Raw genomic sequence first — 24,925 nt, 5'->3', positions numbered from 1 at the left:
ATTTTGAGGGCATAAAAGGGTTACGGAGGGGACAGGCATGTGGCAAATACTGTTCAACACAGATAAATGTGAAGTGAGGGAAACAACTTGCATTTATATAGCACCTTTAATGTGGTAAAACATCCCAAGGTGCTTCACAGGAGCGATTATCAAACAAAATTTGACACCAAACCACACAAGGAGAGATTAGGACAGGTGACCAAATGCTTGGCCAAAGAGGTAGGTTTTAAGGAGCATCTAAAAAAGGAGGTAGAGTAGTTTAGGAAGGGAATTCCAGAGCTTAGGGTCTAGGCCGAAGGCACAGCCGTCAACGGTGGAACGAAGAAACTCGGGGATGCGCAAGAGGCCAGAATTGGAGGAGCACAGAGATCTCGGAGGGTTGTAGGGCTGGAGGAGGTTAGCATAGGGAGGGGAGAGGCCATGGAGGGATTGGGAAACAAGGATGAGAATTTTAAAATCGAGGCGTTCTTGGACCAGGAGCCAATGTAGGTCAGCAAACAGAGTGGGTGATGGGTGAACAGGATGTGCTGCGAGATAGGAAACAGGCAGTAGAGTTTTGGATGAGCTCAAGTTTATGGAGGGTGCAAGGTAGGAGGCCGGTCAGGAGAGCATTGGAATAGTCGAGTCTAGAGGTAAAGGCATGGATGAGGGTTTAAGCAATAGAACAGAGATTAGAAGTAAACCCTAAGTGGTAAAATATTTGGTGGCCTGGAGGAACAGAATGATCCGAGGGTGCAGGTACACAACTTTAAATGCAGAATTGTAAGCAAAAAAGCCATAACAGGGCAAATGGATTTTATATATGGGGTTTTACATATAGGGACATTGAATGCAATGACAAGGGGTGAAGAATCTGTCGAAGACATTGATTAGTGTGTGTAGTTTGGGCACCCCGTTACAGAAAGGATATTGGCATTATGGAAGGGTGCAATATAAATTTACTAGGTTATCACTGATTGGAGGATATAGTTATGATGTGACTTGAAATATCAAGCCTATATTGGAAGCCCAGAGGTTAATGGGAGATCACTTCAAAATTATGAAAAGCATCTCAGAAGGCAAACAGCCTTAAATGAGGTGACCCCAGTTGCCTGTTTTTCAGATTTGTAGCATTTATAAATTTGCAGACCAAGTAGTGATCAGCTTGATCACAGTTTTAAAATTGTATAAAACTGAATGAGCAGAGTCTTTCTGACTTAAAAACTATCCTTATACTGGGCTTGATAAATAGAGGCATAGAGTACAAAGTATGGAAGTCATGATGAACCTTCATAAAACACTGGTTCAGCCACAACTGGAGTATTGTATCCAGTCCTGGGCACCGCACTTTAGAAAAGATGTGAAGGCCTTAGAGAGAGTGCAGAAGAAATTTACTAGAATGATTCCAGGGATGAGGGGCTTTAGTTTTGTGAATAGACTGGAGAAGCTGGGGTTGTTCTCCTTGGAACAGAGAAGGTCGCGAGGAGATTTGATAGAGGTATTCAAAATCATGAAGGTTCTAGACAGAGTGGATAGAGAGAAACTGTTCCCATTGGCGGGTCAAGAACCAGAGGACATAGATTTAAGGTGATTGGCAAAAGAACCAAAGGTGACATGAGGAAAAGCTTTTTTTTACACAGCGAGTGGTTAGGATCTGGAATGTACTGCCAGAGGGGGTGGTGGAGGCAGATTCAATCATGGCCTTCAAAAGGGAACTGGATAAGTACTTGAAAGGAAAATATTTGCAGGGCTACGGGGATAGGGCGGGGGAGTGGGACTAGCTGGATTGCTCTTGCATAGAGCTGGTGCAGACTCGATGGGCCGAATGGCCTCCTTCCGTGCTGTAACCTATGACTCTATCTTCAATACCTCTGAGAAACAGGCAACTGGGGTCACCTCATGAGGATTTAAGGTGACCGTGCCAGTTTCAGACCACAATTTTCCCCATAGTTAAAACTAGATATAAAATGACATTATTTACATAAACTGCAATCTTAAAAAAAAATTGAACACAACCGTAAAACAAATAGCATCATTCGCAGCAGTTTTATTTTTAATCCTGACAAAAGTCTATGAGGACTAAGCAAAGAGCTGATTGATTTTCTGTTCAGTTCGTAAAACATATGGACTTGGTCCTTCACAAATCAGCCATATTCAAACACACTAATTACAATTATGCAAACAGGGGTTCATTTTAATGTCACTAAAATATACTGCAAATAAATTGAAATTCATCTATTTACAATGACCAACATTGGAAATTGCCTTTTTGTAGAAAGGTGGTCTTGTAAACTGATTTGGTGTGAATAAATCATTTATTGTTTGCAGCATTAGATGGTACCCTTCAAGGCCATATTTGTGTAGGGACCATTGCAGAAGGAAAAAGATTAGTGAAGGCAAATGTAGGTCCCTTACAGTCAGTCAAATGGGAGAATTTATAATGGGGAACAGGGAAATGGCAGAGCAAGTAAACAAATACTTTGGTTCTGTCTTCATGGAAGAGGACACAAATAACTTCCCAGAAATGCTAAGGAACCAAGGGACTCGTGAGAAGAAGGAATTAAAGGAAATTAGTATTAGTAAAAAAAAGTGCTGGAAAAATTAATGGGACTGAAAGCCGATAAATTCCCAGGACCTGAATCTGCATCCCAGAATACTAAAAGAGGTAGCCTTGGAAATAGTGCATTAGTTGTCATCTTCCAAAATTCTAGATTATGGAACAGTTCCTGCAGATTGGAGGGTGGCAAATGTAACCCCACTATTTGAAAAAGGAGGGGGAAAACAGGGAACTATAGACTGGTTAGCCTAACATCAGTAGTAGGGAAAATGCTGGAGTCTGTTATAAAGGATGTGATAACAGGACACTTCGAAAATATCAACGGGATTAGACAAAGTCAACATGGATTTATAAAAGAGAAATCATGTTTGACAAACCTACTGGAGTTTTTTGAGGATGTAACTGGTAGAATAGATAAGGGAGAACCAGTGGATGTGGTTTATTTGGATTTTCAGAAGGCCTTTGATAAGGTCCCACATAAGAGGTTAGTGTGCAAAATTAAAGCACATGGGATTGGTGGTAATATACTGGCATGGATTGAAAATTGGTAAACAGAGTAGGGATAAATGGGTCTTTTTCGGGATGACAGGCAGTGACTAGTGGGGTACCGCAGGGATCAGTGCTTGGGCCCCAGCTAGTCACAATATATAATATTTCCAAGTTTGCTGACGACACAAAACTAGGTGGGATCGTGAGTTGTGAGGAGGATACAAAGAGGCTTCAAGGCGATTTAGACAAGTTGAGTGAGTGGGCATATACATGGCAGATGCAATATAACGTGGATAAATGTGAAGTTATCCACTTCCAAAGGAGAAACAGAAAGGCAGGGTATTATTTAAATGGTGATAGATTGGGGAATATTGATGTACAAAGGGACCTGGGTGTCCTTGTACACCAGTCACTGAAAGCAAACATGTAGGTGCAGCAAGCAGTTAGGAAGGCAAATGGTATGTTGGCCTTCATTGCAAGAGGATATGAGTATAGGAGCAAGGAAGTCTTATTGCAGTTATACAGGGCCTTGGTGAGATCACATCTGTGCAGTTTTGGTCTCCTTACCTAAGAAAGGATATACTTGACAGAGGGAGTGCAGCAAAGGTTCACCAGACTGATCCCTGGGATGGCAGGACTGTCATATGAGGAGAGATTGGGTCGACTCGGTCTGTATTCACTCGAGTTTAGAAGAATGAGAGGGGATCTCATTGAAACATATAAAATTCTGACAGGGCTCGACAGACTGGATGTTTCCCCTGCTGGGGGTCCAGAACGAGGGGTCACGGTCTCAGGATACGGGGTAGGACATTTAGGACTGAGATGAGAAATTTCTTCACTCAGAGGGTGGTGAACCTGTGGAATTCTCTACCACAGAAGGCTGTGGAGGCCAAGTCACTGAATATATTTAAGAAGCTAGATAGATTTCTGGACACAAAAGGCATCAAGGGGTATGGGGAGAGAGCGGGAATATGGTATTGAGATAGAGGATCAGCCATGATCATATTGAATGGCGGAGCAGACTCGAAGGGCCAAGTGGCCTACTCCTGCTCCTATTGTCTATGCAGTGATATTCGATAGAGCACCAAAACATCCCCTCATAAATTTATAAATGGGCAAATTTTTCAATCAGCTACAGCATTTGCAAGAATAGTATGGTTGGAAGAAACAAAAAACTAAGACAGAAATCTGGTCAATAGACAGCTTTGATTAGTATCTTCTCGTTCTAATTCTAGATTCCTCTATTCTTCTTCACCAGAATTCAAGCCCAACTCAACTGATTTGTACCACTTAAAAAAAAAAACCTTTGCCTTTTGAAAGAAAATGTAAACATTTAACTTCATACATGCTTTGAAATATATATATATATATATATATATATATTTTTTTTTTTTAAATCAGACTACCTGAAATCTGTATCAGAACCTTGTGTCTTTTTATACCTCAATATTTATTTTAGCTAATCGATACTGCAGAGAAGCTGGATTCCTTAAGAGTACAAGACCACGTTTATCTGCTGCCTGATTGGACACCATATGCAAAAGTCCCATCAAGCTCACAAACCCCAGTGCTTCTCCGCAGCCTACAGTCAATGAAAAATCCCCTTGGCTCACATATCCAATTATAAGTCTGGAGCAGTGGGAGGTCACATTTTGCAGTTGGTCTGGCCATAATCCTCGAATTAAATCCATTCTAACACTGGAAACAGATTTTATTCCCAAATCTGCGGAACCAGTTTCTAGATCCTCCGACAGAGCCTTTTTCTTCTTGCCCTTCAAGGTTTTGCACTTCCGTTTGAAGGGGTCTCTGTGTTTTGGTTCTTGAGGGCCGCTACAGTTAGGATCTGACACCATAAGCTGGAGGTCCTCTTTGGAAGGAATACAAATTGTCGCATTAGCAACGGGACTGCCTTTTTTCAGTAATGTCAGCCTGATCCAGACTAGGAACCGGGGATAAGAGCAGATGATGGACTTCACAGCATCTGTCGTCATCTGCACTTGCGCAGACCGTCTGCGCTGTTGAGTCTGCTGACCTTTGCTGGATGTAGGGCGACACCATGCCGACATCTGCTTCAGCAACTTTTTACTCCTGTAACAATAGAAAAGTTAATATTTACAATATCTTACCTATTCCTAGAATCTATACAAAACTGCTGTATTAAATTTAAAATTATAAGCACGCAATGCAATTAAGTTGGAAAGCAAAGATAACCCCCAACTTCTTTTGTCCACTGCCAACATCTACTCAGGCCCCTCTTCCCTGCCCCCTCCACACTCACCTTGAACAAGTGCGAGGAGCTCATGGAATTCCATGTCACTAAGGTTGAGAACATCTGTTCAGCAGCTGCCTCCCCATTCCAAGCCAAACTTAGCTCTGATCCCATTTTCTTTTCTAGTTAATCTCTTATCTCCCCTCATGGCCTCTCCAAGCTCAATGTGGCCTGGAGACCCACCTCCTGCTCCCCTGACCCATTCCCACTAAACTGACGACCACCCAACTTTCCTTTCTGGCTCCCATGCTGGCCGATATTGTAAATGGTTCCCTCTCCTCAGGTACTGTCCCCATCCCTTTCAAAACATCATCAGCATCCCCTCCTCCAAAGAATTCAACCTCGACCCCTCTGTTCTTGCAAACTACCATACCTCTCAAGTTCTCGATCATTTTCTCCAATTCCACTAAATGGGAAAGTTCTTTTGTTATTTAATCATTCCTGCCCTCCAACCTATCAGACCCTTTTCTCCTTTCCCCCCAACTCCCCCTTTTCCCCAGTTCTGTATTTGCTTAAAAGCTGATCATCGCCAGCATCTTCCAGTTTCAATGAAAGGTCATAGACCTGAAACATTAACTGTTTCTCTCTCCACAGATGCTGCCTGATCTGCTAAGTGTTTCCAGTATGTTCTGTTTTAATTTCAGATTTCCAGCAACTGCGATATTTTGCTTTTGTCCTTGATCATTTTGTTTCCTTCCAAATCCATGCCCACCTTTCCTGCCACTCCATCTTTAAATGTCTCCACTCAAGTTTCTGCTCCGCCACAGCATTGAAACTGCCCAAATAAAAGTCAAAAAATAACATCTTCTGTGACTGTGATACATTTTCCCTCCTAAGCCTCTCTGCAGCCTTTGATAGAGGACGGTGTGGTCGACTCTAACACCTATTCTCCATCGTCCAGCTCAGTGAGACTGCCCTCATAAGGTTCCACTTTTATCTATCCAATCCAGAGGATCTCCAGCAACGGCTTCTCTTCCCACCCCTCACACTAGTACCTCTGGAGACACCAATCAATCCTTGGCTCCCTCATCTTTCTCATCCACATTCTGGCCCTCGGTGACGTCACCCAAAGACATGGGACTAGCTTCCACACGCACAATGGTGAACGCCCAGCACTACCGCTCCATCACCTCTCGACCCCTACACTGTCTCTGCTTTCAAACTGCTCCTTCAACATCCAGCTTTGTATAAGCCACATTCGCCTCCATTTAAACAACTGGGAAGTCCAAAGCCATCACCTTTCGGTCCCCACCATCGAGAGATCCCGGCCATCGTCTCGGGTTGAACCAGACTGTTCGCACCCCCGGCTTCCTATTCAACACCGAGCTAAGCTTTTGAGCCCATATCCTCTCCATCACAAAGACTGATCCACCTCTGTAACATCACCCACCTCTGCCCCTGCCTCAGCCCATCTGCTGCTGAAACACTCATCCATGCCTTTATTACCTCCCGCCTCGACTGTTCCAATGCTTTTCTGGCCGACCTCACATCCTCCAAACTTGAGCTCGTCAAAACTCTGCGGCCCATACTCTATCCTGTACCAAGTTCTACTCACCCATCAATGGTACTGAAAGGGTTAATCAGAAATACTATTTTAAATTAAAGTGTGGTGTAGAACAATAACTTTAACCTAAACTGTGAAAATAGAACAAGGGGGAAACGCAGGCTTAAAATAGTAAAAGGCAAATTTAGGACTAATATCAGGAAGTTCACCTTCAAACGAAGAGTGATCAATACATGAAATGGACTCCCAGATAGTGGCAGCGAAAACCCTAGAACCATTTTAAAAATAATTGGATGCTGCAATAGGGACACTTTAGGGTCTTTCTGGATGTGATAGGTGGAACGGCCTTCCTGATCCATAATTATCTTGTGATTGTGTATTTTCTCCCCTTTCCTTGCTTGTCTTCTTGACCACACATCATTCCCCCCAGCTGATTTTTCTTCTGTCTCTGTGGCAAAGCACTTGCTCAGTGCTTGCCAGTGTTATGGCTGAGTGCCATTACAAGCACAAGCTCATGCCGTATTCTTTCAGGTACGTTGAGGCTCCAAGCGCAACTGCAGAACTGAGGTGACAATTTAGCATCCATATTTCTGGATTTAAACTAGAGATGGCGAGAAGAGAAGACAGTATTAAATGCAAATTGTAGGTACCAAGTTCCTGAGGAGGATTTCTTTTAAATTGATAATTAAGGAATAGCTCCCTAATGCATCCAGTCTCCTGCTTAGTTGAAGTAATGGAAACAACAATCCTGCAGGTGGGTAGGAACAGATGAGCTGCAGTTTACTCATTGCACTCACCTGTGAAACAGTGGTTATTGCAGAGTGCTATTTTACCCACAGTTAAACTTTGTTACTTGATCACAGGATCATGATATCATCCATTCCACTGCTACTGCCCAATAAAGGCGCAGAACTCCTTTCAGGAGAATATTTTCATTAGCAAAATCAGCCAGTGACTTTTGATGAACTTATAAAAAAAAAAGTCATATACAGACCTCAATACGTAAACATGACCACTGTCTCCTGGAATTTCTTTAGTACTTGAATTCTGGATATTTTCACATCCCGCCTTCAGCTCAAGAGCAGTAACATTTTCAGAATCCTCTTCCATTTCCTCCTCCAGCTCTGGAGCTTTTTCTTCATTTGACATTGCTTCAGATGCGCTCTCTTCACGTTCCCCAGCATGTTGCTTGTTGGAGTCCGGCACTTCAGACCCGAGTGCTTGTTCTTTACCACTGACGCCAGGTTTGATACCATCATCTTTGTTCCGCGTTTCCCATTCCTCCACTAGTCGTTGCCAAGGACAACAGAATGGAGTCATGGTACCATGATGGATATAGTTAGGCCTCTTGGCTGGTGGGTACCTAGACAGAAATTCGGTTAAATAAGAAAAAAAAAGTATAAAACTTCAACTTGATCTTTCAACATTACCAAGAGGATTTAAAAAAAAACCTCCAATGCAACTACAACAGGTCATGATCTAAACCAGGACTCCATGGTCTTGGTTTGGATCTGCCAGTTTCAGTTTGTTATGAATTGTGTTAGTTCTCAGCTGGACTTTTAAATGGCACACACCCACTGGGAGATGGTGAGACATTCGTTAAATTAATTCATTAATCTCCTTAAAGGTGAACCTTTATGGAAAGTGCAAATCTGGGATAAGAACATAAGAAATAGAGCAGGAGTAGGCCAATCGGCCCCTCGAGCCTGCTCCGCCATTCAATAAGATCATGGCTGATCTGATCCTAACCTCAAATCTAAATTCATGTCCAATTTCCTGCCCGCTCCCCGTAACCCCTAATTCCCTTTACTTCTAGGAAACTGTCTATTTCTGTTTTAAATTTATTTGATGATGTAGCTTCCTGGGGCAGCAAATTCCAGACCTACTACCCTCTGAGTGAAGAAGTTTCTCCTCATCTCAGTTTTGAAAGAGCAGCCCCTTATTCCAAGATTATGCCCCCTAGTTCTAGTTTCACCCATCCTTGGGAACATCCTTACCGCATCCACCCGATCAAGCCCCTTCACAATCTTGTATGTTTCAATAAGATCGCCTCTCATTCTTCTGAACTCCAATGAGTAGAGTCCCAATCTACTCAACCCCTCCTCCTATGTCCGCCCCCTCATCCCCGGGATTAACTGAGTGAACCTTCTTTGTACTGCCTCGAGAGCAAGTATGTCTTTTCTTAAGTATGGACACCAAAACTGTATGCAGTATTCCGGGTGCGGTCTCACCAATACCTTATATAACTGCAGCAATACCTCCCTGTTTTTATATTCTATCCCCCTAGCAATAAAAGCCAACATAGTGTGGGAGTTTGGTGAAGTGGGGGAAGGAGGTGCTGCTTTGCCTTGCTTTTCCAAACTTTTCCTGCAGAGCGGTAGTGGACCTGAGAGTAGAAGACTGAGATTGTGGAATAAAAGCAGCAGCAGACCTGCACCAAGAGACAACTACTGTGCGACATCACAGGGACTTAACTCCTGGACCTAAGATAAATAAGAAGCAAAAAGTAATCCAAGTGGGACGTCACCAAGGAAGAGGTAAGTGATTGGCTGGTGAGTATTTTCCTGCTGAATTTGTCTAAGGTTAGAGTTTGTGGATTCTCGGGTCTCTGTTGTGTAGTGGGGGACTGCTGTTCAGCAAGGGCCCTTGAGTATACCTTTTAATTGAAGTGAAATTGGTGGGATTCATTTAATTTGAATTAATTAGTTAAAGGGTAAGTCATGTCAGGACAGCCCAGCCCCGTGTTATGCTCTTCCTGCTCTATGTGGGAAATCAGAGACCCTTCCGGTGTCCCTGACGACCATGTGTGCGGGAAATGTATCCAGCTGCAGCTACTGACAAACCGCATTGCGGCACTGGAGCTGCGGATGGATTCATTAAGGAGCATTCACGATGCTGAGAACGTCGTGGATAGCACGTTTAGTGAGATGGTCACACCGCAGGTAAAGGTTGTACAGGCAGGAAGTAATTGGGTGACCACCAGGCAGAGTAAGAGGAGCAGGCAGGCAGTGCAGGGGTCCCCTGTGGCCGTCCCCCTCTCAAACAAATATACCACTTTGGATATTGTTGAGGGGGATGACTTATCAGGGGAAGGCAGCAGCAGCCAACTTCCTGGCACCAGGGGTAGCTCTGCTGCACAGGCTGGGAGGAAAAAGAGTGGAAGAGCTATAGTGGTAGGGGATTCTATCGTAAGGGGAACAGACAGGCGTTTCTGTGGCCGTAAACGTGACTCCAGGATGGTTTGTTGCCTCCCTGGTGCCAGGGTCATGGATGTCACTGAGCGGCTACAGGGCATTCTCAAGGGGGAGGGTGAGCAGGCAGAGGTCGTGGTCCACATTGGGACCAACGACATAGGTAGGAAGGGAGATGAGGTCCTGCATCAAGAATTTAGGGAGCTAGGTAGCAGATTAAAGAGCAGGACCTCAAAGGTTGTAATCTCTGGATTACTCCCAGTGCCATGGGCTAGTGAGTATAGAAATAGGAGGATAGAACAGATGAATGCATGGCTAAAGAGTTGGTGCAGGAGGGAGGGTTTCAGTTTCCTGGATCACTGGGCCTGCTTCTGGGGAAGGTGGGACTTGTACAAGTCGGACGGGTTGCACTGGAACCAGAGCGGGACAAATATCCTTGTGGGGAGGTTTGCTAGCACTGTTGGGGGGGGGGGGGGGGGGTTTAAAACTAACTTGGCAGGGGGATGGGATACAGAGTGGAGCTACAATAGGGGGTGATGTGCAGCCAAATATAGAGGAAAAAAGTCAGCTTGGAAGACAGGGCAAATATGTGAGGGCAAGGCTGGATGGCATCTATTTTAATGCAAGGAGTCTTGCGAATAAGGTGGATGAACTGAAGGTGTTGATAAACACATGGGAGTATGATATTGTTGCTGTCACAGAGACATGGTTGAGGGAGGGGCAAGACTGGCAGCTCAATATTCTGGGGTACAGAATCTTCAGGCGAGACAGAGGGGGAGGTATAAGAGGAGGGGGGGGTCGCAATATTAATTAAAGAATCAATTACTGCCATAAGGAGGGATGATATATTAGCAGGTTCCTCTAATGAGGCCATATGGGTGGAGCTTAAAAACAAAAAGGGGGCAAGCACTTTGATGGGAGTGTACTATAGGCCCCCAAACAGTCAGGGGGAGATAGAGGAACAGATATGTAGGCAAATCTCAGAAAATTGTGCAAATAATAGGGTAATAATAGTGGGGGATTTCAACTTCCCCAATATTAACTGGGATACTCAGAGTGTAAAAGGCTTAGAGGGTACAAAATTCTTAACGTGCATCCAGGAGAGCTTTTTGAGCCAGCATGTAGAAAGTCCTACAAGAGAGGGGGCGGTACTGGACCTAATTCTAGGGAATGTGGCCGGCCAAGTGGAAGAAGTGCTAGTAGGTGAGCACTTCGGTGACAGTGACCATAATTCGGTGAGATTTAAGGTGGTCATGGAAAAGGACAGGGAGGGGCCGGAAATAAAGGTTCTAAATTGGGGGAAGGCCGATTTTAATAGGATAAGGCAGGATCTGGCCAAAATGGACTGGGATCAGCTGCTTGTAGGAAAATCCGCATCGGAGCAATGGGAGTCTTTCAGAAGGGAGATTGAGACCATACAATGGCAACATGTTCCCGTAAAGGTCAAGGGTGGTTCCAAGAACTCCAGGGAACCTTGGATGTCAGGGGATATACGAGAATGGATTAGGAAAAAAAGGAGGGCTTTTGGCAGATACAAAAGGCTAAAGACGGAGGAAGCCCTCGAGGAGTACAAAAAGTGCAGGGGGATACTTAAAAAAGAAATTAGGAGATCAAGGAGGGGCCATGAAATAACACTGGCGAGCAAAATAAAGGAAAATCCTAAGATGTTTTATAAGTATATTAAGGGTAAGAGGATGACTAGGGAAAAAATAGCAATCTATGTGTGGAGCCGGCAGATGTAGGAGGGGTTCTAAATGAATTTTTGCATCTGTTTTCACTATGGAGAAGGACAATGTAGACATAGAAATACGGCAGGGGGACTGTGATATACTCGAACATATTAACATCGAGCGGGAGGAGGTATTGGCGGTTTTAGCAGGCCTAAAAATGGATAAATCCCCAGGCCCGGACGAAATGTATCCCAGGCTACTGTGTGAGGCAAAGGAGGAGATTGCGGGGGCTCTGACACATATATTCAGAACCTCTCTGGCCACAGGGGATGTGCCAGAGGACTGGAGAACCACGAATGTAATACCATTATTCAAGAAGGGGAGTAGGGAAAAACCGGGGAACTACAGGCCAGTGAGCCTAACATCAGTGGTAGGAAAATTATTGGAAAAAATTCTGAAGGACAAAATTAGTCTCCACTTGGAGAAGCAAGGATTAATCAGGGATAGTCAACATGGCTTTGTCAAGGGAAGATCATGTCTGACTAATTTGATTGAATTTTTTGAGGGGGTGACCAGGCGTGTGGATGAGGGTAACGCAGTGGATGTGGTATACATGGATTTCAGTAAGGCCTTCGATAAAGTCCCCCACAGGAGACTGGTCAAGAAGGTACGAGCCCATGGAATCCAGGGTGCCTTGGCACTTTGGATACAAAACTGGCTTAGTGGCAGAAGGCAGAGGGTGATGGTCGAAGGTTGTTTTTGTGACTGGAAGCCTGTGGCCAGTGGGGTACCACAGGGATCGGTGCTGGGTCCCTTGCTGTTTGTGGTCTACATTAATGACTTGGATATGAATGTAAAAGGTATGATCAGTAAGTTCGCTGATGATACAAAAATTGGTAGGGTGGTAAATAGCGAGGAGGATAGCCTCAGTCTGCAGGACGATATAGATGGGTTGGTCAGATGGGCGGAACAGTGGCAAATGGAATTTAACCCGGAAAAGTGCGAGGTGATGCACTTTGGAGGGACTAACAAGGCAAGGGAATAAACAATGAATGGGAGGACCCTAGGCAAGACAGAGGGTCAGAGGGATCTTGGTGTGCAAGTTCACAGATCCCTGAAGGCGGCGAAACAGGTAGATAAGGTGGTAAAGAAGGCATATGGGATACTTGCCTTTATTAGCCGAGGCATAGAATATAAGAGCAAGGAGGTTATGATGGAGCTGTATAAAACACTGGTTAAGCCACAGCTGGAGTACTGTGTGCAGTTCTGGTCGCCACACTACAGGAAGGATGTGATCGCTTTGGAGAGGGTGCAGAGGAGATTCACCAGGATGTTACCAGGGCTGGAACGCTTCAGCTATGAAGAGAGACTGGGAAGATTGGGTTTGTTTTCCTTGGAGCAGAGGAGGCTGAGGGGGGACATGATTGAGGTGTACAAAATTATGAGGGGCACAGATAGGATGGATACTAAGGAGCTTTTTCCCTTCGTTGAGGGTTCTATAACAAGGGGGCATAGATTCAAGGTAAAAGGTGGGAGGTTTAGAGGGGATTTGAGAAAGAACTTTTTCACCCAGAGGGTGGTTGGAGTCTGGAACTCACTGCCTGAAAGGGTTGTGGAGGCAGGAACCCTCACAACATTCAAGAAGCATTTGGATGAGCACTTGAAATGCTCATACAAGGCTACGGACCAAATGCTGGAATATGGGACTAGAGTAGACAGGGCTTGATGGCCGGCGCGGACACGATGGGCCGAAGGGCCTCTATCCGTGCTGTATAACTATGACTCTATTCCGTTGGCCTTCTTGATCACCTGCTGCACCTGCATACTAACTTTTTGATTTTCTTGCACTAGGACCCCCAGGTCCCTTTGTACTGCAGTACTTTCCAGTTTCTCGCCATTAAGATAACTTGCTCTCTGATTTTTCCTGCCAAAGTGCATAACCTCACATTTTCCAATATTGTATTGCATCTGCCAAATCTCCGCCCACTCACCCAGCCTGTCTATATCCCCCTGTAGGTTTTTTATGTCCTCCTCACTCTCCACCTTCCCTCCCATCTTTGTATCATCTGCAAACTTTGATATGTTACACTCGGTCCCCTCCTCCAAATCGTTAATATGTGAATATTAAAACTTTTAGCCGCAGGTGAACCAGTGTATTTGCCTCGGTGGTGGTTCAAAAGATCAAACTCACTACCAACTGGCAGAAATAAGTCATTCCCACGTTCAGATGACTGCCCAAATATTTTTTTTTGCAAGAAGACGTAAGAAATTCTTAGTGTTACCAATCACCGATGTTAACCCAAGAACCAAGGGAGCTGTTTAGACAATTTTTTATTTTGGTGTGTACAAAACAGTGGTGGAAAGAGTCAATAATAGCTTTTAAAAGGGATGATGGATAAGTATTTTTGAAAAGATACATTTAAAAGTCTATTTTCTTGATTTTGGCTATTAGCAAGATAAAATAAAGCCACAAAAACATACATTTTCTGGTCATGCCTGCTGCATTCCAATTAAATAAATGCACTTCAAGTGATACTACCAGAAAGGCAGAGCACAGACAAAACTTCAGGAAAAGCAGGACAGGTAAATGATGAATCTGAAAGCACTGCAACATGACGCAGGTCTGAATTGTGACATAAGCACAATGCAAGGTTTATCTAGATGTCTTAATTAAGGAAGAAACGCCAGGTAGCTAGCTAGACAAGGCAACATTTGGCAGCAGAGTATTACATTTTGAAACACAGAAAACTGGCAGAACCAAATGGTGCTCCAGCTGAGCAGAGAATCACACTGAGTGAAGCTGTAAAGCAGCCCAGGATTCACTCCATGCAAAGCTTTTGAAATTTATAACAAGTAGGACTGCAGTTAGAAAAAAAAACTGTGCAAATACTGGGAGTCAAATAAAAGCAAAAAAAAGGCAGATTTTCCTGTTTCATTGCTTGAAGGTATTGAGAGAGCCAGACTGTAGCAAATACAGAAAAATCAAGCAGGGAGGAGGACATGCGCATAAGGGAGACCATCCAAATTTTTGCTCAGTTAAATTAATGGATGGGCTCCATTATGGGTGCACACTCTTCCAAACCTGATTTGCCTGAATGTGCTGCACCTAAGCCATAAAATAGATACAGGGCAGAAAAATCTGGCTCAAAGTGTTAACCTAGCTTTTTACATGTTGATGGAGTTGCTGTGCATTTTCAGTTTTTATTTCACGCCAAGTTAAATTGCTAACTGTAATTTGACTTGTTGTTCACCTCTTATATTTGTCTATTAGCTCCTTCTCGGTCTCCTTACTGTGCTGGATGCCTGCTGGACAGTCCGGAAAATCATCTGGGAAATGTGGAATTCCCTTATACTGAGAGTGTTTGGCTCCTTCTTGCAAACCTCCTGCTCGAGCACCCCTGTAGATCTGACAAAATGGTCAGCAGCAAAAAACATTGTGAAATTATGCACAAGTCATTGTTCAAAACCTTGAGAGAAAATGGACAATATTCTGTTCTATCAATTACAATGACTTAACAGTCCTTTAAAATTAGCAATTACAACGAGGATGCTCATCAGAAATTATTTCTACATGTCAAAAAAAAGTTACTTATCCAAAGCACTTTTTAAAAGAGGAATTTCCCTGTCAACGTCTGCATGGCACAGGCATGATGGACCGAATGGCCGCCTTCTGTGCTGTATCATTTTATGATTCTTTTACAATTCAAAAGGGCAAACACTGCTAGTTGGTTCTTTTGTAAGATTTAAAAGTGATATAAAACATGCTTTATCTACGTTATGGAACTGTAATAAGGAAGTATTGCTGACAAAATTGGTGAAACTCAAAAGTGGAAAAGGCAGCAAGCCTCGATGGAATGCATCCTAGTGAAGTGAGAGAGGAAATCGCAGGGGCTCTGATCACATTCAAACATTCTGGGGAATGAAAATTGTGCAAGAGTATTGGACAGTTACCAATGAAGCACCTCCATTCAAAAATGGTGAAAGGGATAAACCAGGTAACTGTAGACTAGTCAGTCTAACATCAGTAGTGGGTGATCTCCTGCAGGCCATACTATTGGATAAAATTAATAGTTACTTAGAAATACTTGGGTTAATTAAGGACAGCCAGCATGGATTTGTAAAAGTTACATTGTGTCTCACAAATTTAATAAGAGTTCTTTGAGGAAGTATTTCAGTATATTGATAAAGGAAATGCAGTGGATTTTCAAAGAGCATTTGATAAGGTGCTGCATAGGAGGCTTATTGATAAAATTATGGTATACAGTATTAAAAAAGTGTAACATGGATAGGAAGCTGGCTCAATGACATAGTGGTTAATTGATATTTTCCAGACTAGAGGAATGTGGTTTCCCCAGGGTGAGATGTTGGCACTGTTGGTCTTCTCATTGTACAAGTAAATAATCTGGACTTGGATATATGAAATGCAACATCAAAATTTACAGGCAAAACAAAAATAGGGAGCACGGTTAACTGTAGGCAACTTCAGGAGGACACTGGCAGGTTTGTAGATTAGTCAAATAGATGTTCAATGAAACTAATTGCAGAGAAATGTGATGTGACATTTTGGAACAAAGAACAACAAGACAACAGATACACTAAATGGTAAAACTATAAAAGCAGTAGAGGAGCAGACAGACTTTGAGACTTTGGAGTCCAGCTAGACAAATCTTTACAAGTAGTAAGAAAAGTTGATAAAGCTGCTAAAAAAGGCAAATGGGATCCCAGGTTTTATAAACAGGGGCGTCAAGTACAAATGCAAAGGGATAATGCTAAACCTATACATATCATTAAAGATGGGCACAAAGATATTAAGGCCATGGAGAGGGGTCAGAAGAGATTCATTATGATATTAGGTATGAGAGAAGTTTAGTTATGAGAAGAGACTAGAGTAACTGGGGCTCTTTTCATTAGAGCAAAGAAAATAAGAGGTGTTCTGATAGAGATGCTCAAAATGATGAATGGTTTTAGATCAGGCAAATCGGGACAAACTATTTCCATTAGTTGGTGAGTCAGTAACTAGAGCAAATAAATGTAAACAATCACCAAAAGAATGAAGGGGGAGCTTAGGAATTTTGTCTTCTTTACATAGTGGGTTGTTAGGACATGAAATGTCATTCCAGAAATAGTGGTGGATGCAGAATTCATAATAGCTTATAAAAGACATATAGATAAATATTTGAAAAAGAAAATTTTAAAAGTTATGAAGAAAGGACAGGGGAATAGAACTAAGTAGATAGCTCAGAGGGCCAGCACGAGTCAATTGGCCTCCCTTCGTGCTGTAGATTCCATGATTCTAGACCATTTGGAAATGACTTCAGTGACCCAACCCAATTATTGCTGAGAACGACTGGTACACCTTATATACACAGGGTTTAAATTGGGTATTACTGCATGTATTAATACCAAAGGGATCCAGAACGCCATTCCCCATCCTTTTGGGATTAGGATATCCCAGCCACTCCCCCAACCTGTGTGCTCTTCTCCAGCCACCTTCCCAGGCTGCTGCACTAACAGGATGGGAATCTTGGATTCTTGTGGCCCCAGATCCAGACGAGTCCCAGGGACTAAGAGTTTGCTTCTCATCCGGTTCAGTTCCTGGAACACAATACAAATAACAGCATCTTTAACTTGATAGTGGACATATGTCAACGTCACATTTTCTTTTCTTTTCATTTTAAAGCATTTTTAAAATTTAAAAAAATGCTGATTTATTTTTTGTTGGTTGGGAATGACTAATGAGAGGTTTAAAGCTTCATTGCAGATTTGTTTTATAGAACCACGGAAGGAACCTCTTTGGCCCATCGTTTCTTTACCAGCTCTTTGCTAGAGCAATCCAAAACTAATGCCACTGGCCCACTCTTCCCACACATCTTCCTCTGCTTCAAATATTTATCTATTCACCCAGTAAAAGAGGCAGCAGTCTCTGCCTTAACTACTCCGTGAAAAAGCATTCCATGTAACACAAACCTGGAACTTATTAAATAAAACATATTACACATCAAGCGCTCTCCATATACCCACACTTTGGGTATGTGCCCGTGGCAAGCCTGGTATTAAAAATGTGCATTTGAAGCAGCTCCTGAGCAGCGAAACAGTTCAGTGATCGTGACTGAATGGGAAACAGTTTCACAATACTGAAATAAAAACACAAAATGCTGGAAATACACAGCTGGTTAGTCAATTCCTGTGTAAAGAGAAAACACAGGTCATGATGTTTCAGTTGTGTACCCTTTATCAGTTCTGTCCATTTGGGGCTGGGTTGTTGCTGAATCTATCACATTTGCATGAATGATGATACTACAGGATGCAGAAGAGTTAATGAATTCAATTCAGCATTCTAAGAAAATATCATTTGTAGTGGGGTATAAAAAGAAAACGGCTGTTGATAAATGGAATGTGACAATATAAAATATTGCTGGTTGAGAATAGACTATACACAATGCACACAGAGGCAAACATAATCCAGCTATGAAAACATGTCGCAAATAGATTTTTAATATAAACTTCAACTGCAACATCAATGGAGTGTCTCTTGAGCTCTTGATGCCTGCCCAGAAAAAAAAAATTCAATGCAGCGATACTAAAAATATACTAAACAGCAGTGCTTAGAACCAAAAAGCTAGTACCTATATTACCACAGATTTCCTTGGACAGTATACATTCTTGAAACCCATTTTTTTTTTTTTACAAACTAACTTCTGACCCAATCAGATCTAGTCAAAAGTAAGAATTGCACAATATGTATCCACTAAGGATTAATAAAATCAACACCGCATATGGTTCCAACTTGTATTATTAAAAAAGTAATAATTAAAATTGGCTATAATGTGTCTTGGCCACCTCTATTACATTAATTCATTCACTATAAAAAGATACCAGTACTGTGTGGAATTTACTTATTGGAGGAATGTGTGCTGTAGTAAGCATGTCACAATGAAAGCAAATACTGTACTGGAAAACCACATGTTCCACTTATTTTTTTAAAAATGGTAACTAACAAAAGTAAATGAATCCTTGCAATGTACAGCTGGAATGGTTAACATGGGAGGATGTATAGGTCTGACAGAAACTTTATAGACAAGATTGTCAGATGAGAGTTAAAAGAAACAAAAAACTGTAGTTTGAAGAGTCTGGGGAGGTAAAGAGTACTAACCGGTGCAGTGCCTCTAATTGGCAATATGAACACATCTGGACAGTGTTGGATTTACAAAATATTTAATCTGACTGATGGAAAAAAAGGTTAAATACTCCAGGATTTGTAGAAGCATAAGGATTTCCTGATGGATCAGCAGGTTTATTCAGGAAGCAGCTGAGCCATACAGGAAGGGCCCAAGCTTCATCTTCAGTAAGTGCTGAGTTAGCTGATCTCAGACAGGGCTATATTTGTCCTCAGCATCCCTGGCAAAGGGAAAAAGGCAGGGCCTCCACTCATGGTACCAACATATACATCTATCAGGAAAGACTGAGCAGGCTGGGGCTCTAATCTCTAGAAAGGGAAAGCTGAGAGGTGACCTAATAGAGGTCTTTAAAATTATGAAGGGGTTTGATAGGGTAGACGTAGAGAAGATGCTTCCACTTGTGAAGGAATCCAAAATTAGGGGTTATAAATATAAGATAGTCACTAATAAATCCAATAAGGAATTCAGGAGAAACTTCTTTACCCAGAAAAGGTTAGAATGTGGAACTTGCTACCACATGGAGTGGTTGAGGTGAGTAGCATCGATGCATTTAAGGGGAAGCTAGATAAGTACATGAGGGAGAAAGGGATAGCAGGTTATGCAGATAGGGTTAGATGAAGTAGGGTGGGAGGAGGTTCGTGTGGAGCATAAACATCGACTAGTTGGACCGGACGGCCCGTTTCTATGTAATATGCTGGAATCAGGCGCGTGTAGATGTTGGGTGAAGGGAAAATCCAGCTCAGCTGTGATGAAGCCACAATCAAGTGCACAGCTGATACTCACCATCTATGTTCACACATGAAGAATTGGCATTATACATGAAGAAAGGGCAAAGTACCGGGGCAAGGTCAGGGGGGGTTGCTGAAAGCTGCAATGAAACTGCACAGCAGCGCAAGTCAACCTTCCAAGGGTGTGGGAAGACATTTGGAAAGAAGTGTAATCATGAACAGTATTTTTCCACTGCAATTATTTTGCTCTTTCATTGCAGTTAAATTACCTGTTCAGAAATTTTCGTTTCTGTGACAATATTTCGCACATTCGGGTCCCAGATTTGACTTTGAGCACACTCTGCACCAACTCCTTTCAGACACAACTCCCTTGTCTTTTCCAGATCTACAATGCAAGGGGAAAATAATTACAAAAAATGCATGCACCAATCACAAATATATACAGAATGCAAATACAGTTCACACTTATGTTGCACATTTCCTACAAGCAATGTATAAGCATGTAATTTTCTGGACATGAGCAGAAAAGTTGTGGGGCACGAGAGCAGAAAGGGGGGGGGGGGGAAAAAAAAAAAAATCACAATAATAAACTTGTTTTACAAATTACCGATTAGTGTTGAAACATCTCCAAAACAAAGTGGTTAGCAAGAGAGCGAGAGCGCGAGAAGGTTATACATACTGGGAAAACTGACCATGGCATCATGGTACAGGGGGCCATTCAAGTGGAGGGGGAGTAAAAAGGAATGTGGTCGTGTTAGGGGATAGTATAGTCAGGGGGATAGATACTGTTCTCGGCAGTCACGAGCAGGAGTCCCGAAGGCTGTGTTGCCTGCCTGGTGCCAGGGTTAAGGACATCTCCTCACAGCTGGAGAAGAACTTGGAGCATGAGGGGGGAGGATCCAGTGGTCCACATAGGAACCAAAGACATAGGTATAACGAAGAATGAGGTGCTGCTGAGGGAGTTTGAGGAGCTAGGATCTAAATTAATAAATTACCACCTCAAAAAGGTAATAATCTCTGGCTTACTACCTGAGCCATGTGAAAATTGGCATAGGGTCAAGCAGATCAGAGAGTTAAATGCATGGCTCACAGTGGTGTGGGAGGAGGGGGTTTCAATTAATGGGGCATGGGCACCAGTACTGGGGAAAGAGGGAGCTGTTCCGTTGGGACGGGCTCCACTTAAACCGGGCTGGGATCAGTGTCCTGGCGAATTGAATAACTAGGGCTGTAGATAGGGCTTCAAACTAAAAGGGGTTTGGGGGTGGTGGCGGGGGGGAAAAAAAAGGAGTCGTCAGGTGAGGGGAAATTTAGAAACCTAAACAGAAAAGATAAGGCAATACAGCAGTGTAGTAATTTGGGTAAAGATAAGCAGAGTGTGACGGGAAGGGATAGAGAGTTTAACGGAAATAGCGCATCAACGAATAAGGTCAAAGCAGGGAATAATGGTAAAAAGTTTAAAATTAAAGGCGCTTTATCTGAATGCACAAAGCATTCGTAGTAAGATAGATGAATTAGTGGCACAAATAGAAATAAATGGGTTTGATCTAATAGTCATTACAGAGACGTGGTTGCAAGGTGACCAAGGTTGGGAACTAAATATTCTAGGGTACTTGACGTTTCGAAAAGACAGGCAGAATGGAAAGGTGGGGGTGGTGGGGGTAGCCCTAATAAAGGATGACATAAGGAAAGTAGTAAGAAAGGATCTTGGCTCGGAAGATCAGGAAGTAGAATCAGTATGGGTGGGAGATAAGAAATAATAAGGGGCAGAAAACACTGGTGGGAGTAGTTTATAGGTCCCCTGACAGTAGCGATACCGTTGATCAGAGTATTAATCATGAAATAATAGGAGCTTGTAACAAAGATAATGCAATAATCGTGGGGGACTTTAATCTTCATATAGACTGGGCAAACCAAATTGGCAAAGCTAGTCTGGAGGACGAGTTCTGGAATGCATTTGAGACAGTTTCCCAGAACAATAGGTCACAGAACCAACAAGGGAACAGGCAATTTTAGATCTTGTAATGTGTAATGAGATATTAGTTAATTAGTAATCACATTGTAAAGGATCCTCTTGGGAAGAGTGATCATAATATGATGAATTTCACATTGAGTTCAAGAGTGACATACTTAAGTCCGAAACTAAAGTCTTAAACTTAAATAAAGCCAATTACATCGGTATGAGAGGCGAGTTGGCTAAGGTAGATTGGGAAATTAGATTAAAAAGGTATGATGGTAGATAAACAATGGCTGACATTTACAGAAATATTTCATAATTCTCAATGAATACACATTCCATTGAGAACTAAAAACTCCATGGGAAAAGTGATCCATCCGTGGCTAACAACGTTAAGGATGGTATTAGATACAAAGAGGCTAATAATGTTGCGAAGAACAGTAGAAAGCCTGAGGATTGGGAGTTTTAGAAACCAGCAAACCAACAGATGACCAAAAAATTGATAAAAAGGGAGAATACAGGAGACTAAACTAGAAAGAAATATAAAAACAGATTATAAGAGCTTCTACATGTATGTAGGAAGACAGTAGCAAAAGTAAAAACGTTGGTCCCTTAGAGGCTGAGACAGGGGAAATTATAATGAGGTACATAGAAATGGCAGAGACGTTAAACAAATATTTTGCATCTGTCTTCATAGTAGAAGACACAAAAAGCGTACCAAAAATAGTGGGGAACCAAGGGACTAATGAGAGTGAGGAACTTAAAGTAATTAATAACAGTAGAGGAAAAGGTACGAGAGATACTAATGGGACTAAAAGCCAACAAATCCCCTGGACCTGATGGCCTACATCCTAGGGTTCTAAATGAAGTGGCTGCAGAAATAGTGGATACATTGGTTGTGATCTTCCAAAATTCCCTAGATTCTGGAACTGTCCCAATGGATTGGAAGGTAGCAAATGTAACAGCATTATCCAAGGAGGGAGAGAGAAAACAAGGAACTGCAGGCCAGTTAGCCTGCCATCAGTTGTCGGGAAAATGCTGGAATCCATTATTAAGGAAGTGGTAACTGGGCACTTGGAAAATCATAATATGATTAGGCAGAGTCAACATGGTTTGATGAAAGGGAAATCATGTTTAACAAATTTATTAGAGTTCTCTGAAGATGTAACTAGCAGGATAGATAAAGGGCAACCAGTGGATGTAGTATATTTGAATTTCCAAGAGGCATTTGATAAGTTGCCATATAAAAGGTTGTTACGCAAGATAACGGCTCATGGGGTTGGGGGGTAATATATTAGCATGGATTGAAGATTTGTTAACGGACAGAAAACAGAAAGTAGAGTTAAACGAGTCATTCTCAGGTTAGCAGGCTGTAACTAGTGGGGTGCCACAAAGATCAGTACTTCGGCCGCAGCTACTTGCAATCTACATTAATGACTTAGATGAAGGGACCGAATGTAATGTATCCAAGTTTGTGGACGATGCAAAGCTAGGTGGCAAAGTAAGCTGTGAGGAGGACACAAAGAGTCTGCAAAGGGATATACAGGCTAAGTGTGTGGGCAAGGTGCCGGCAGATGGAATATAATGTGGGGAAATGTGAGGTTTTTCACTTCGGTAGGAAGAATAGAAACAGAATTTTTTTTTTTTTTAAAAAGGGTGAGAAACTATTAAATGTTGGTCTTCAGAGAGATCTGGGTGTCCTCGTACAAGAAACACAGAAAGTTAGCATGCAGATACAGCAAGCAATTAGGAAGGCAAATGGCATATAGGCCTTTATTGCAAGGGGGTTAAAGTACAAGAGTAAGGAAGTCTTGCTACAATTGTACAGGGCTTTGGTGAGACCACGCCTGGAGTACTGTGCACAGTTTTGGTCTCCTTATCTAAGGAAGGATATACTTACCTTATAGGTGGTGCAACGAAGGTTCACTAGATTGATTCCTGGGATGAGAGATTGAGTAGAATGGGCCTATACTCTCTGGAGTTTAGAAGAATGAAAGGCGATCTCATTGAAACATAAGATTCTGAGGGGACTTGACAAGGTAGATGCTGAGAGATTGTTTCCCTTGACGAGGGGCATAGTCTCAGGATAAGGGGTCAGCCACTTAAGACTGAGATGAGGAGGAATTTCTTTACTCAAAGGGTTGTGAATCTTTGGAATTCTCTACCCCAGAGGGCTGTGGATGCTGAGTTGTTGAGTATATCCAAGGCTGAGGTCGATAGATTTTTGGACTCTAGGGGAATCAAAGGATATGGGGACTGAGCAGGAAAGTGGAGTTGAGGTCGAAGATCAGCTATGCTGATGTCATGCAAGGAGCATCACTAGGAGTACCTAAAATTGAGGTGCCAACCTGGTGAAGCTACAACACAGAGCAACGTGCATGCTAAACAGCGGAAGTAGCATGCTTTAGACAGAGCCAAGCGATCCCACATCCAACTGATCAGATCGAAGCCCTGCCACAACCAGTCACGAATGGTGGTGGACAATTAAACAACTAACGGGAGGAGGAGGCTCCGTAAACATCCTCATCCTTAATGATGGCAGAGCCCGGCACGGGAAGCATTTGCAACCATCTTCAGCCAGAAGTGCTGAGTGGATGATGCAACTCGGTCTCCTCCTGAGATCTCCACCATCACAGAAGCCAGTCTTCAGCCAATTCAATTCACTCCACATGATATCAAGAAATGGCCGAGTGCACTGGATACAGCAAAGGCTACGGACCCCAACAACATCCCAGTTGTAGTGCTAAAGACTTGTGCTCCAGAACTAGCCGTGCCTCTAGCCAAGCTGTTCCAGTACAGCTACAACACTGGCGTCTACCCGACAACGTGGAAAATTGCCCAGGTATGCCCTGTCTACAAAAAGCAGGACAAATCTAATCCGGCCAATTACCGCTCCAGCAAATTACTCTCAATCATCTGCAAAGTGATGGAAGGTGTCGTCGACAGTGCTATCAAGCAGCACTTACTCACCAATAACCTGCTCACCGATGCTCAGTTTGGGTTCCGCCAGGACCATTTTGTTCCAGACCTCATTACAGCCTTGGTCCAAACATGGACAAAAGAGCTGAATTCCAGAGATGAGGAAAGAGTGACTGCCCTCGACATCAAGGCAGCATTTGACCAAGTGTGGCCCTAGTAAAATTGAAGTCAATGGGAATCAGATGGGAAAACTCTCCAGTGGCTGGAGTCATACCTAGCACAAAGGAAGATGGTGGTAGTTGTTGGAGGCTAATCATCTCAGCCCCAGGACATTGCTGCAGGGGATCCTCAGGGCAGTGTCCTAGGCCCAACCATCTTCAGCTGCTTCATTAATGACCTTCCCTCCATAAGGTCAGAAGTGGGGATGTTCGCTGATGATTGCAGTATTCAGTTCCATTCGCAACCCTTCCGATGAAGTGGCAGTCCA

At 42.9% G+C, this 24,925-nt stretch overlaps 1 protein-coding gene across 1 annotated transcript in view; it reads right to left on the bottom strand.

The window, feature by feature from the left end:
* Positions 1–2,011: 2,011 nt before the first annotated feature.
* pop1 (POP1 homolog, ribonuclease P/MRP subunit) overlaps positions 2,012–24,925 on the bottom strand; it is a 51,205-nt gene continuing 28,291 nt past the window's right edge. The window contains exons 12-16 of the mRNA XM_067978094.1: positions 19,835–19,950; positions 17,063–17,254; positions 14,911–15,065; positions 7,793–8,161; positions 2,012–5,113 (exon numbers count right to left, since the gene is read on the bottom strand). Of these exons, the coding sequence (XP_067834195.1) occupies positions 4,462–5,113; positions 7,793–8,161; positions 14,911–15,065; positions 17,063–17,254; positions 19,835–19,950 (1,484 nt within the window). The 3' untranslated portion in view covers positions 2,012–4,461. The remainder of the gene's footprint in view (positions 5,114–7,792; positions 8,162–14,910; positions 15,066–17,062; positions 17,255–19,834; positions 19,951–24,925) is intronic.

The sequence above is a fragment of the Heptranchias perlo genome, chromosome 3 (assembly GCF_035084215.1).
Source record: "Heptranchias perlo isolate sHepPer1 chromosome 3, sHepPer1.hap1, whole genome shotgun sequence".
Taxonomy (NCBI): Eukaryota; Metazoa; Chordata; class Chondrichthyes; order Hexanchiformes; family Hexanchidae; genus Heptranchias; species Heptranchias perlo.
Note: the sequence above shows the minus strand (reverse complement) of the source record. Positions and strands in the feature narration are given on the sequence as shown.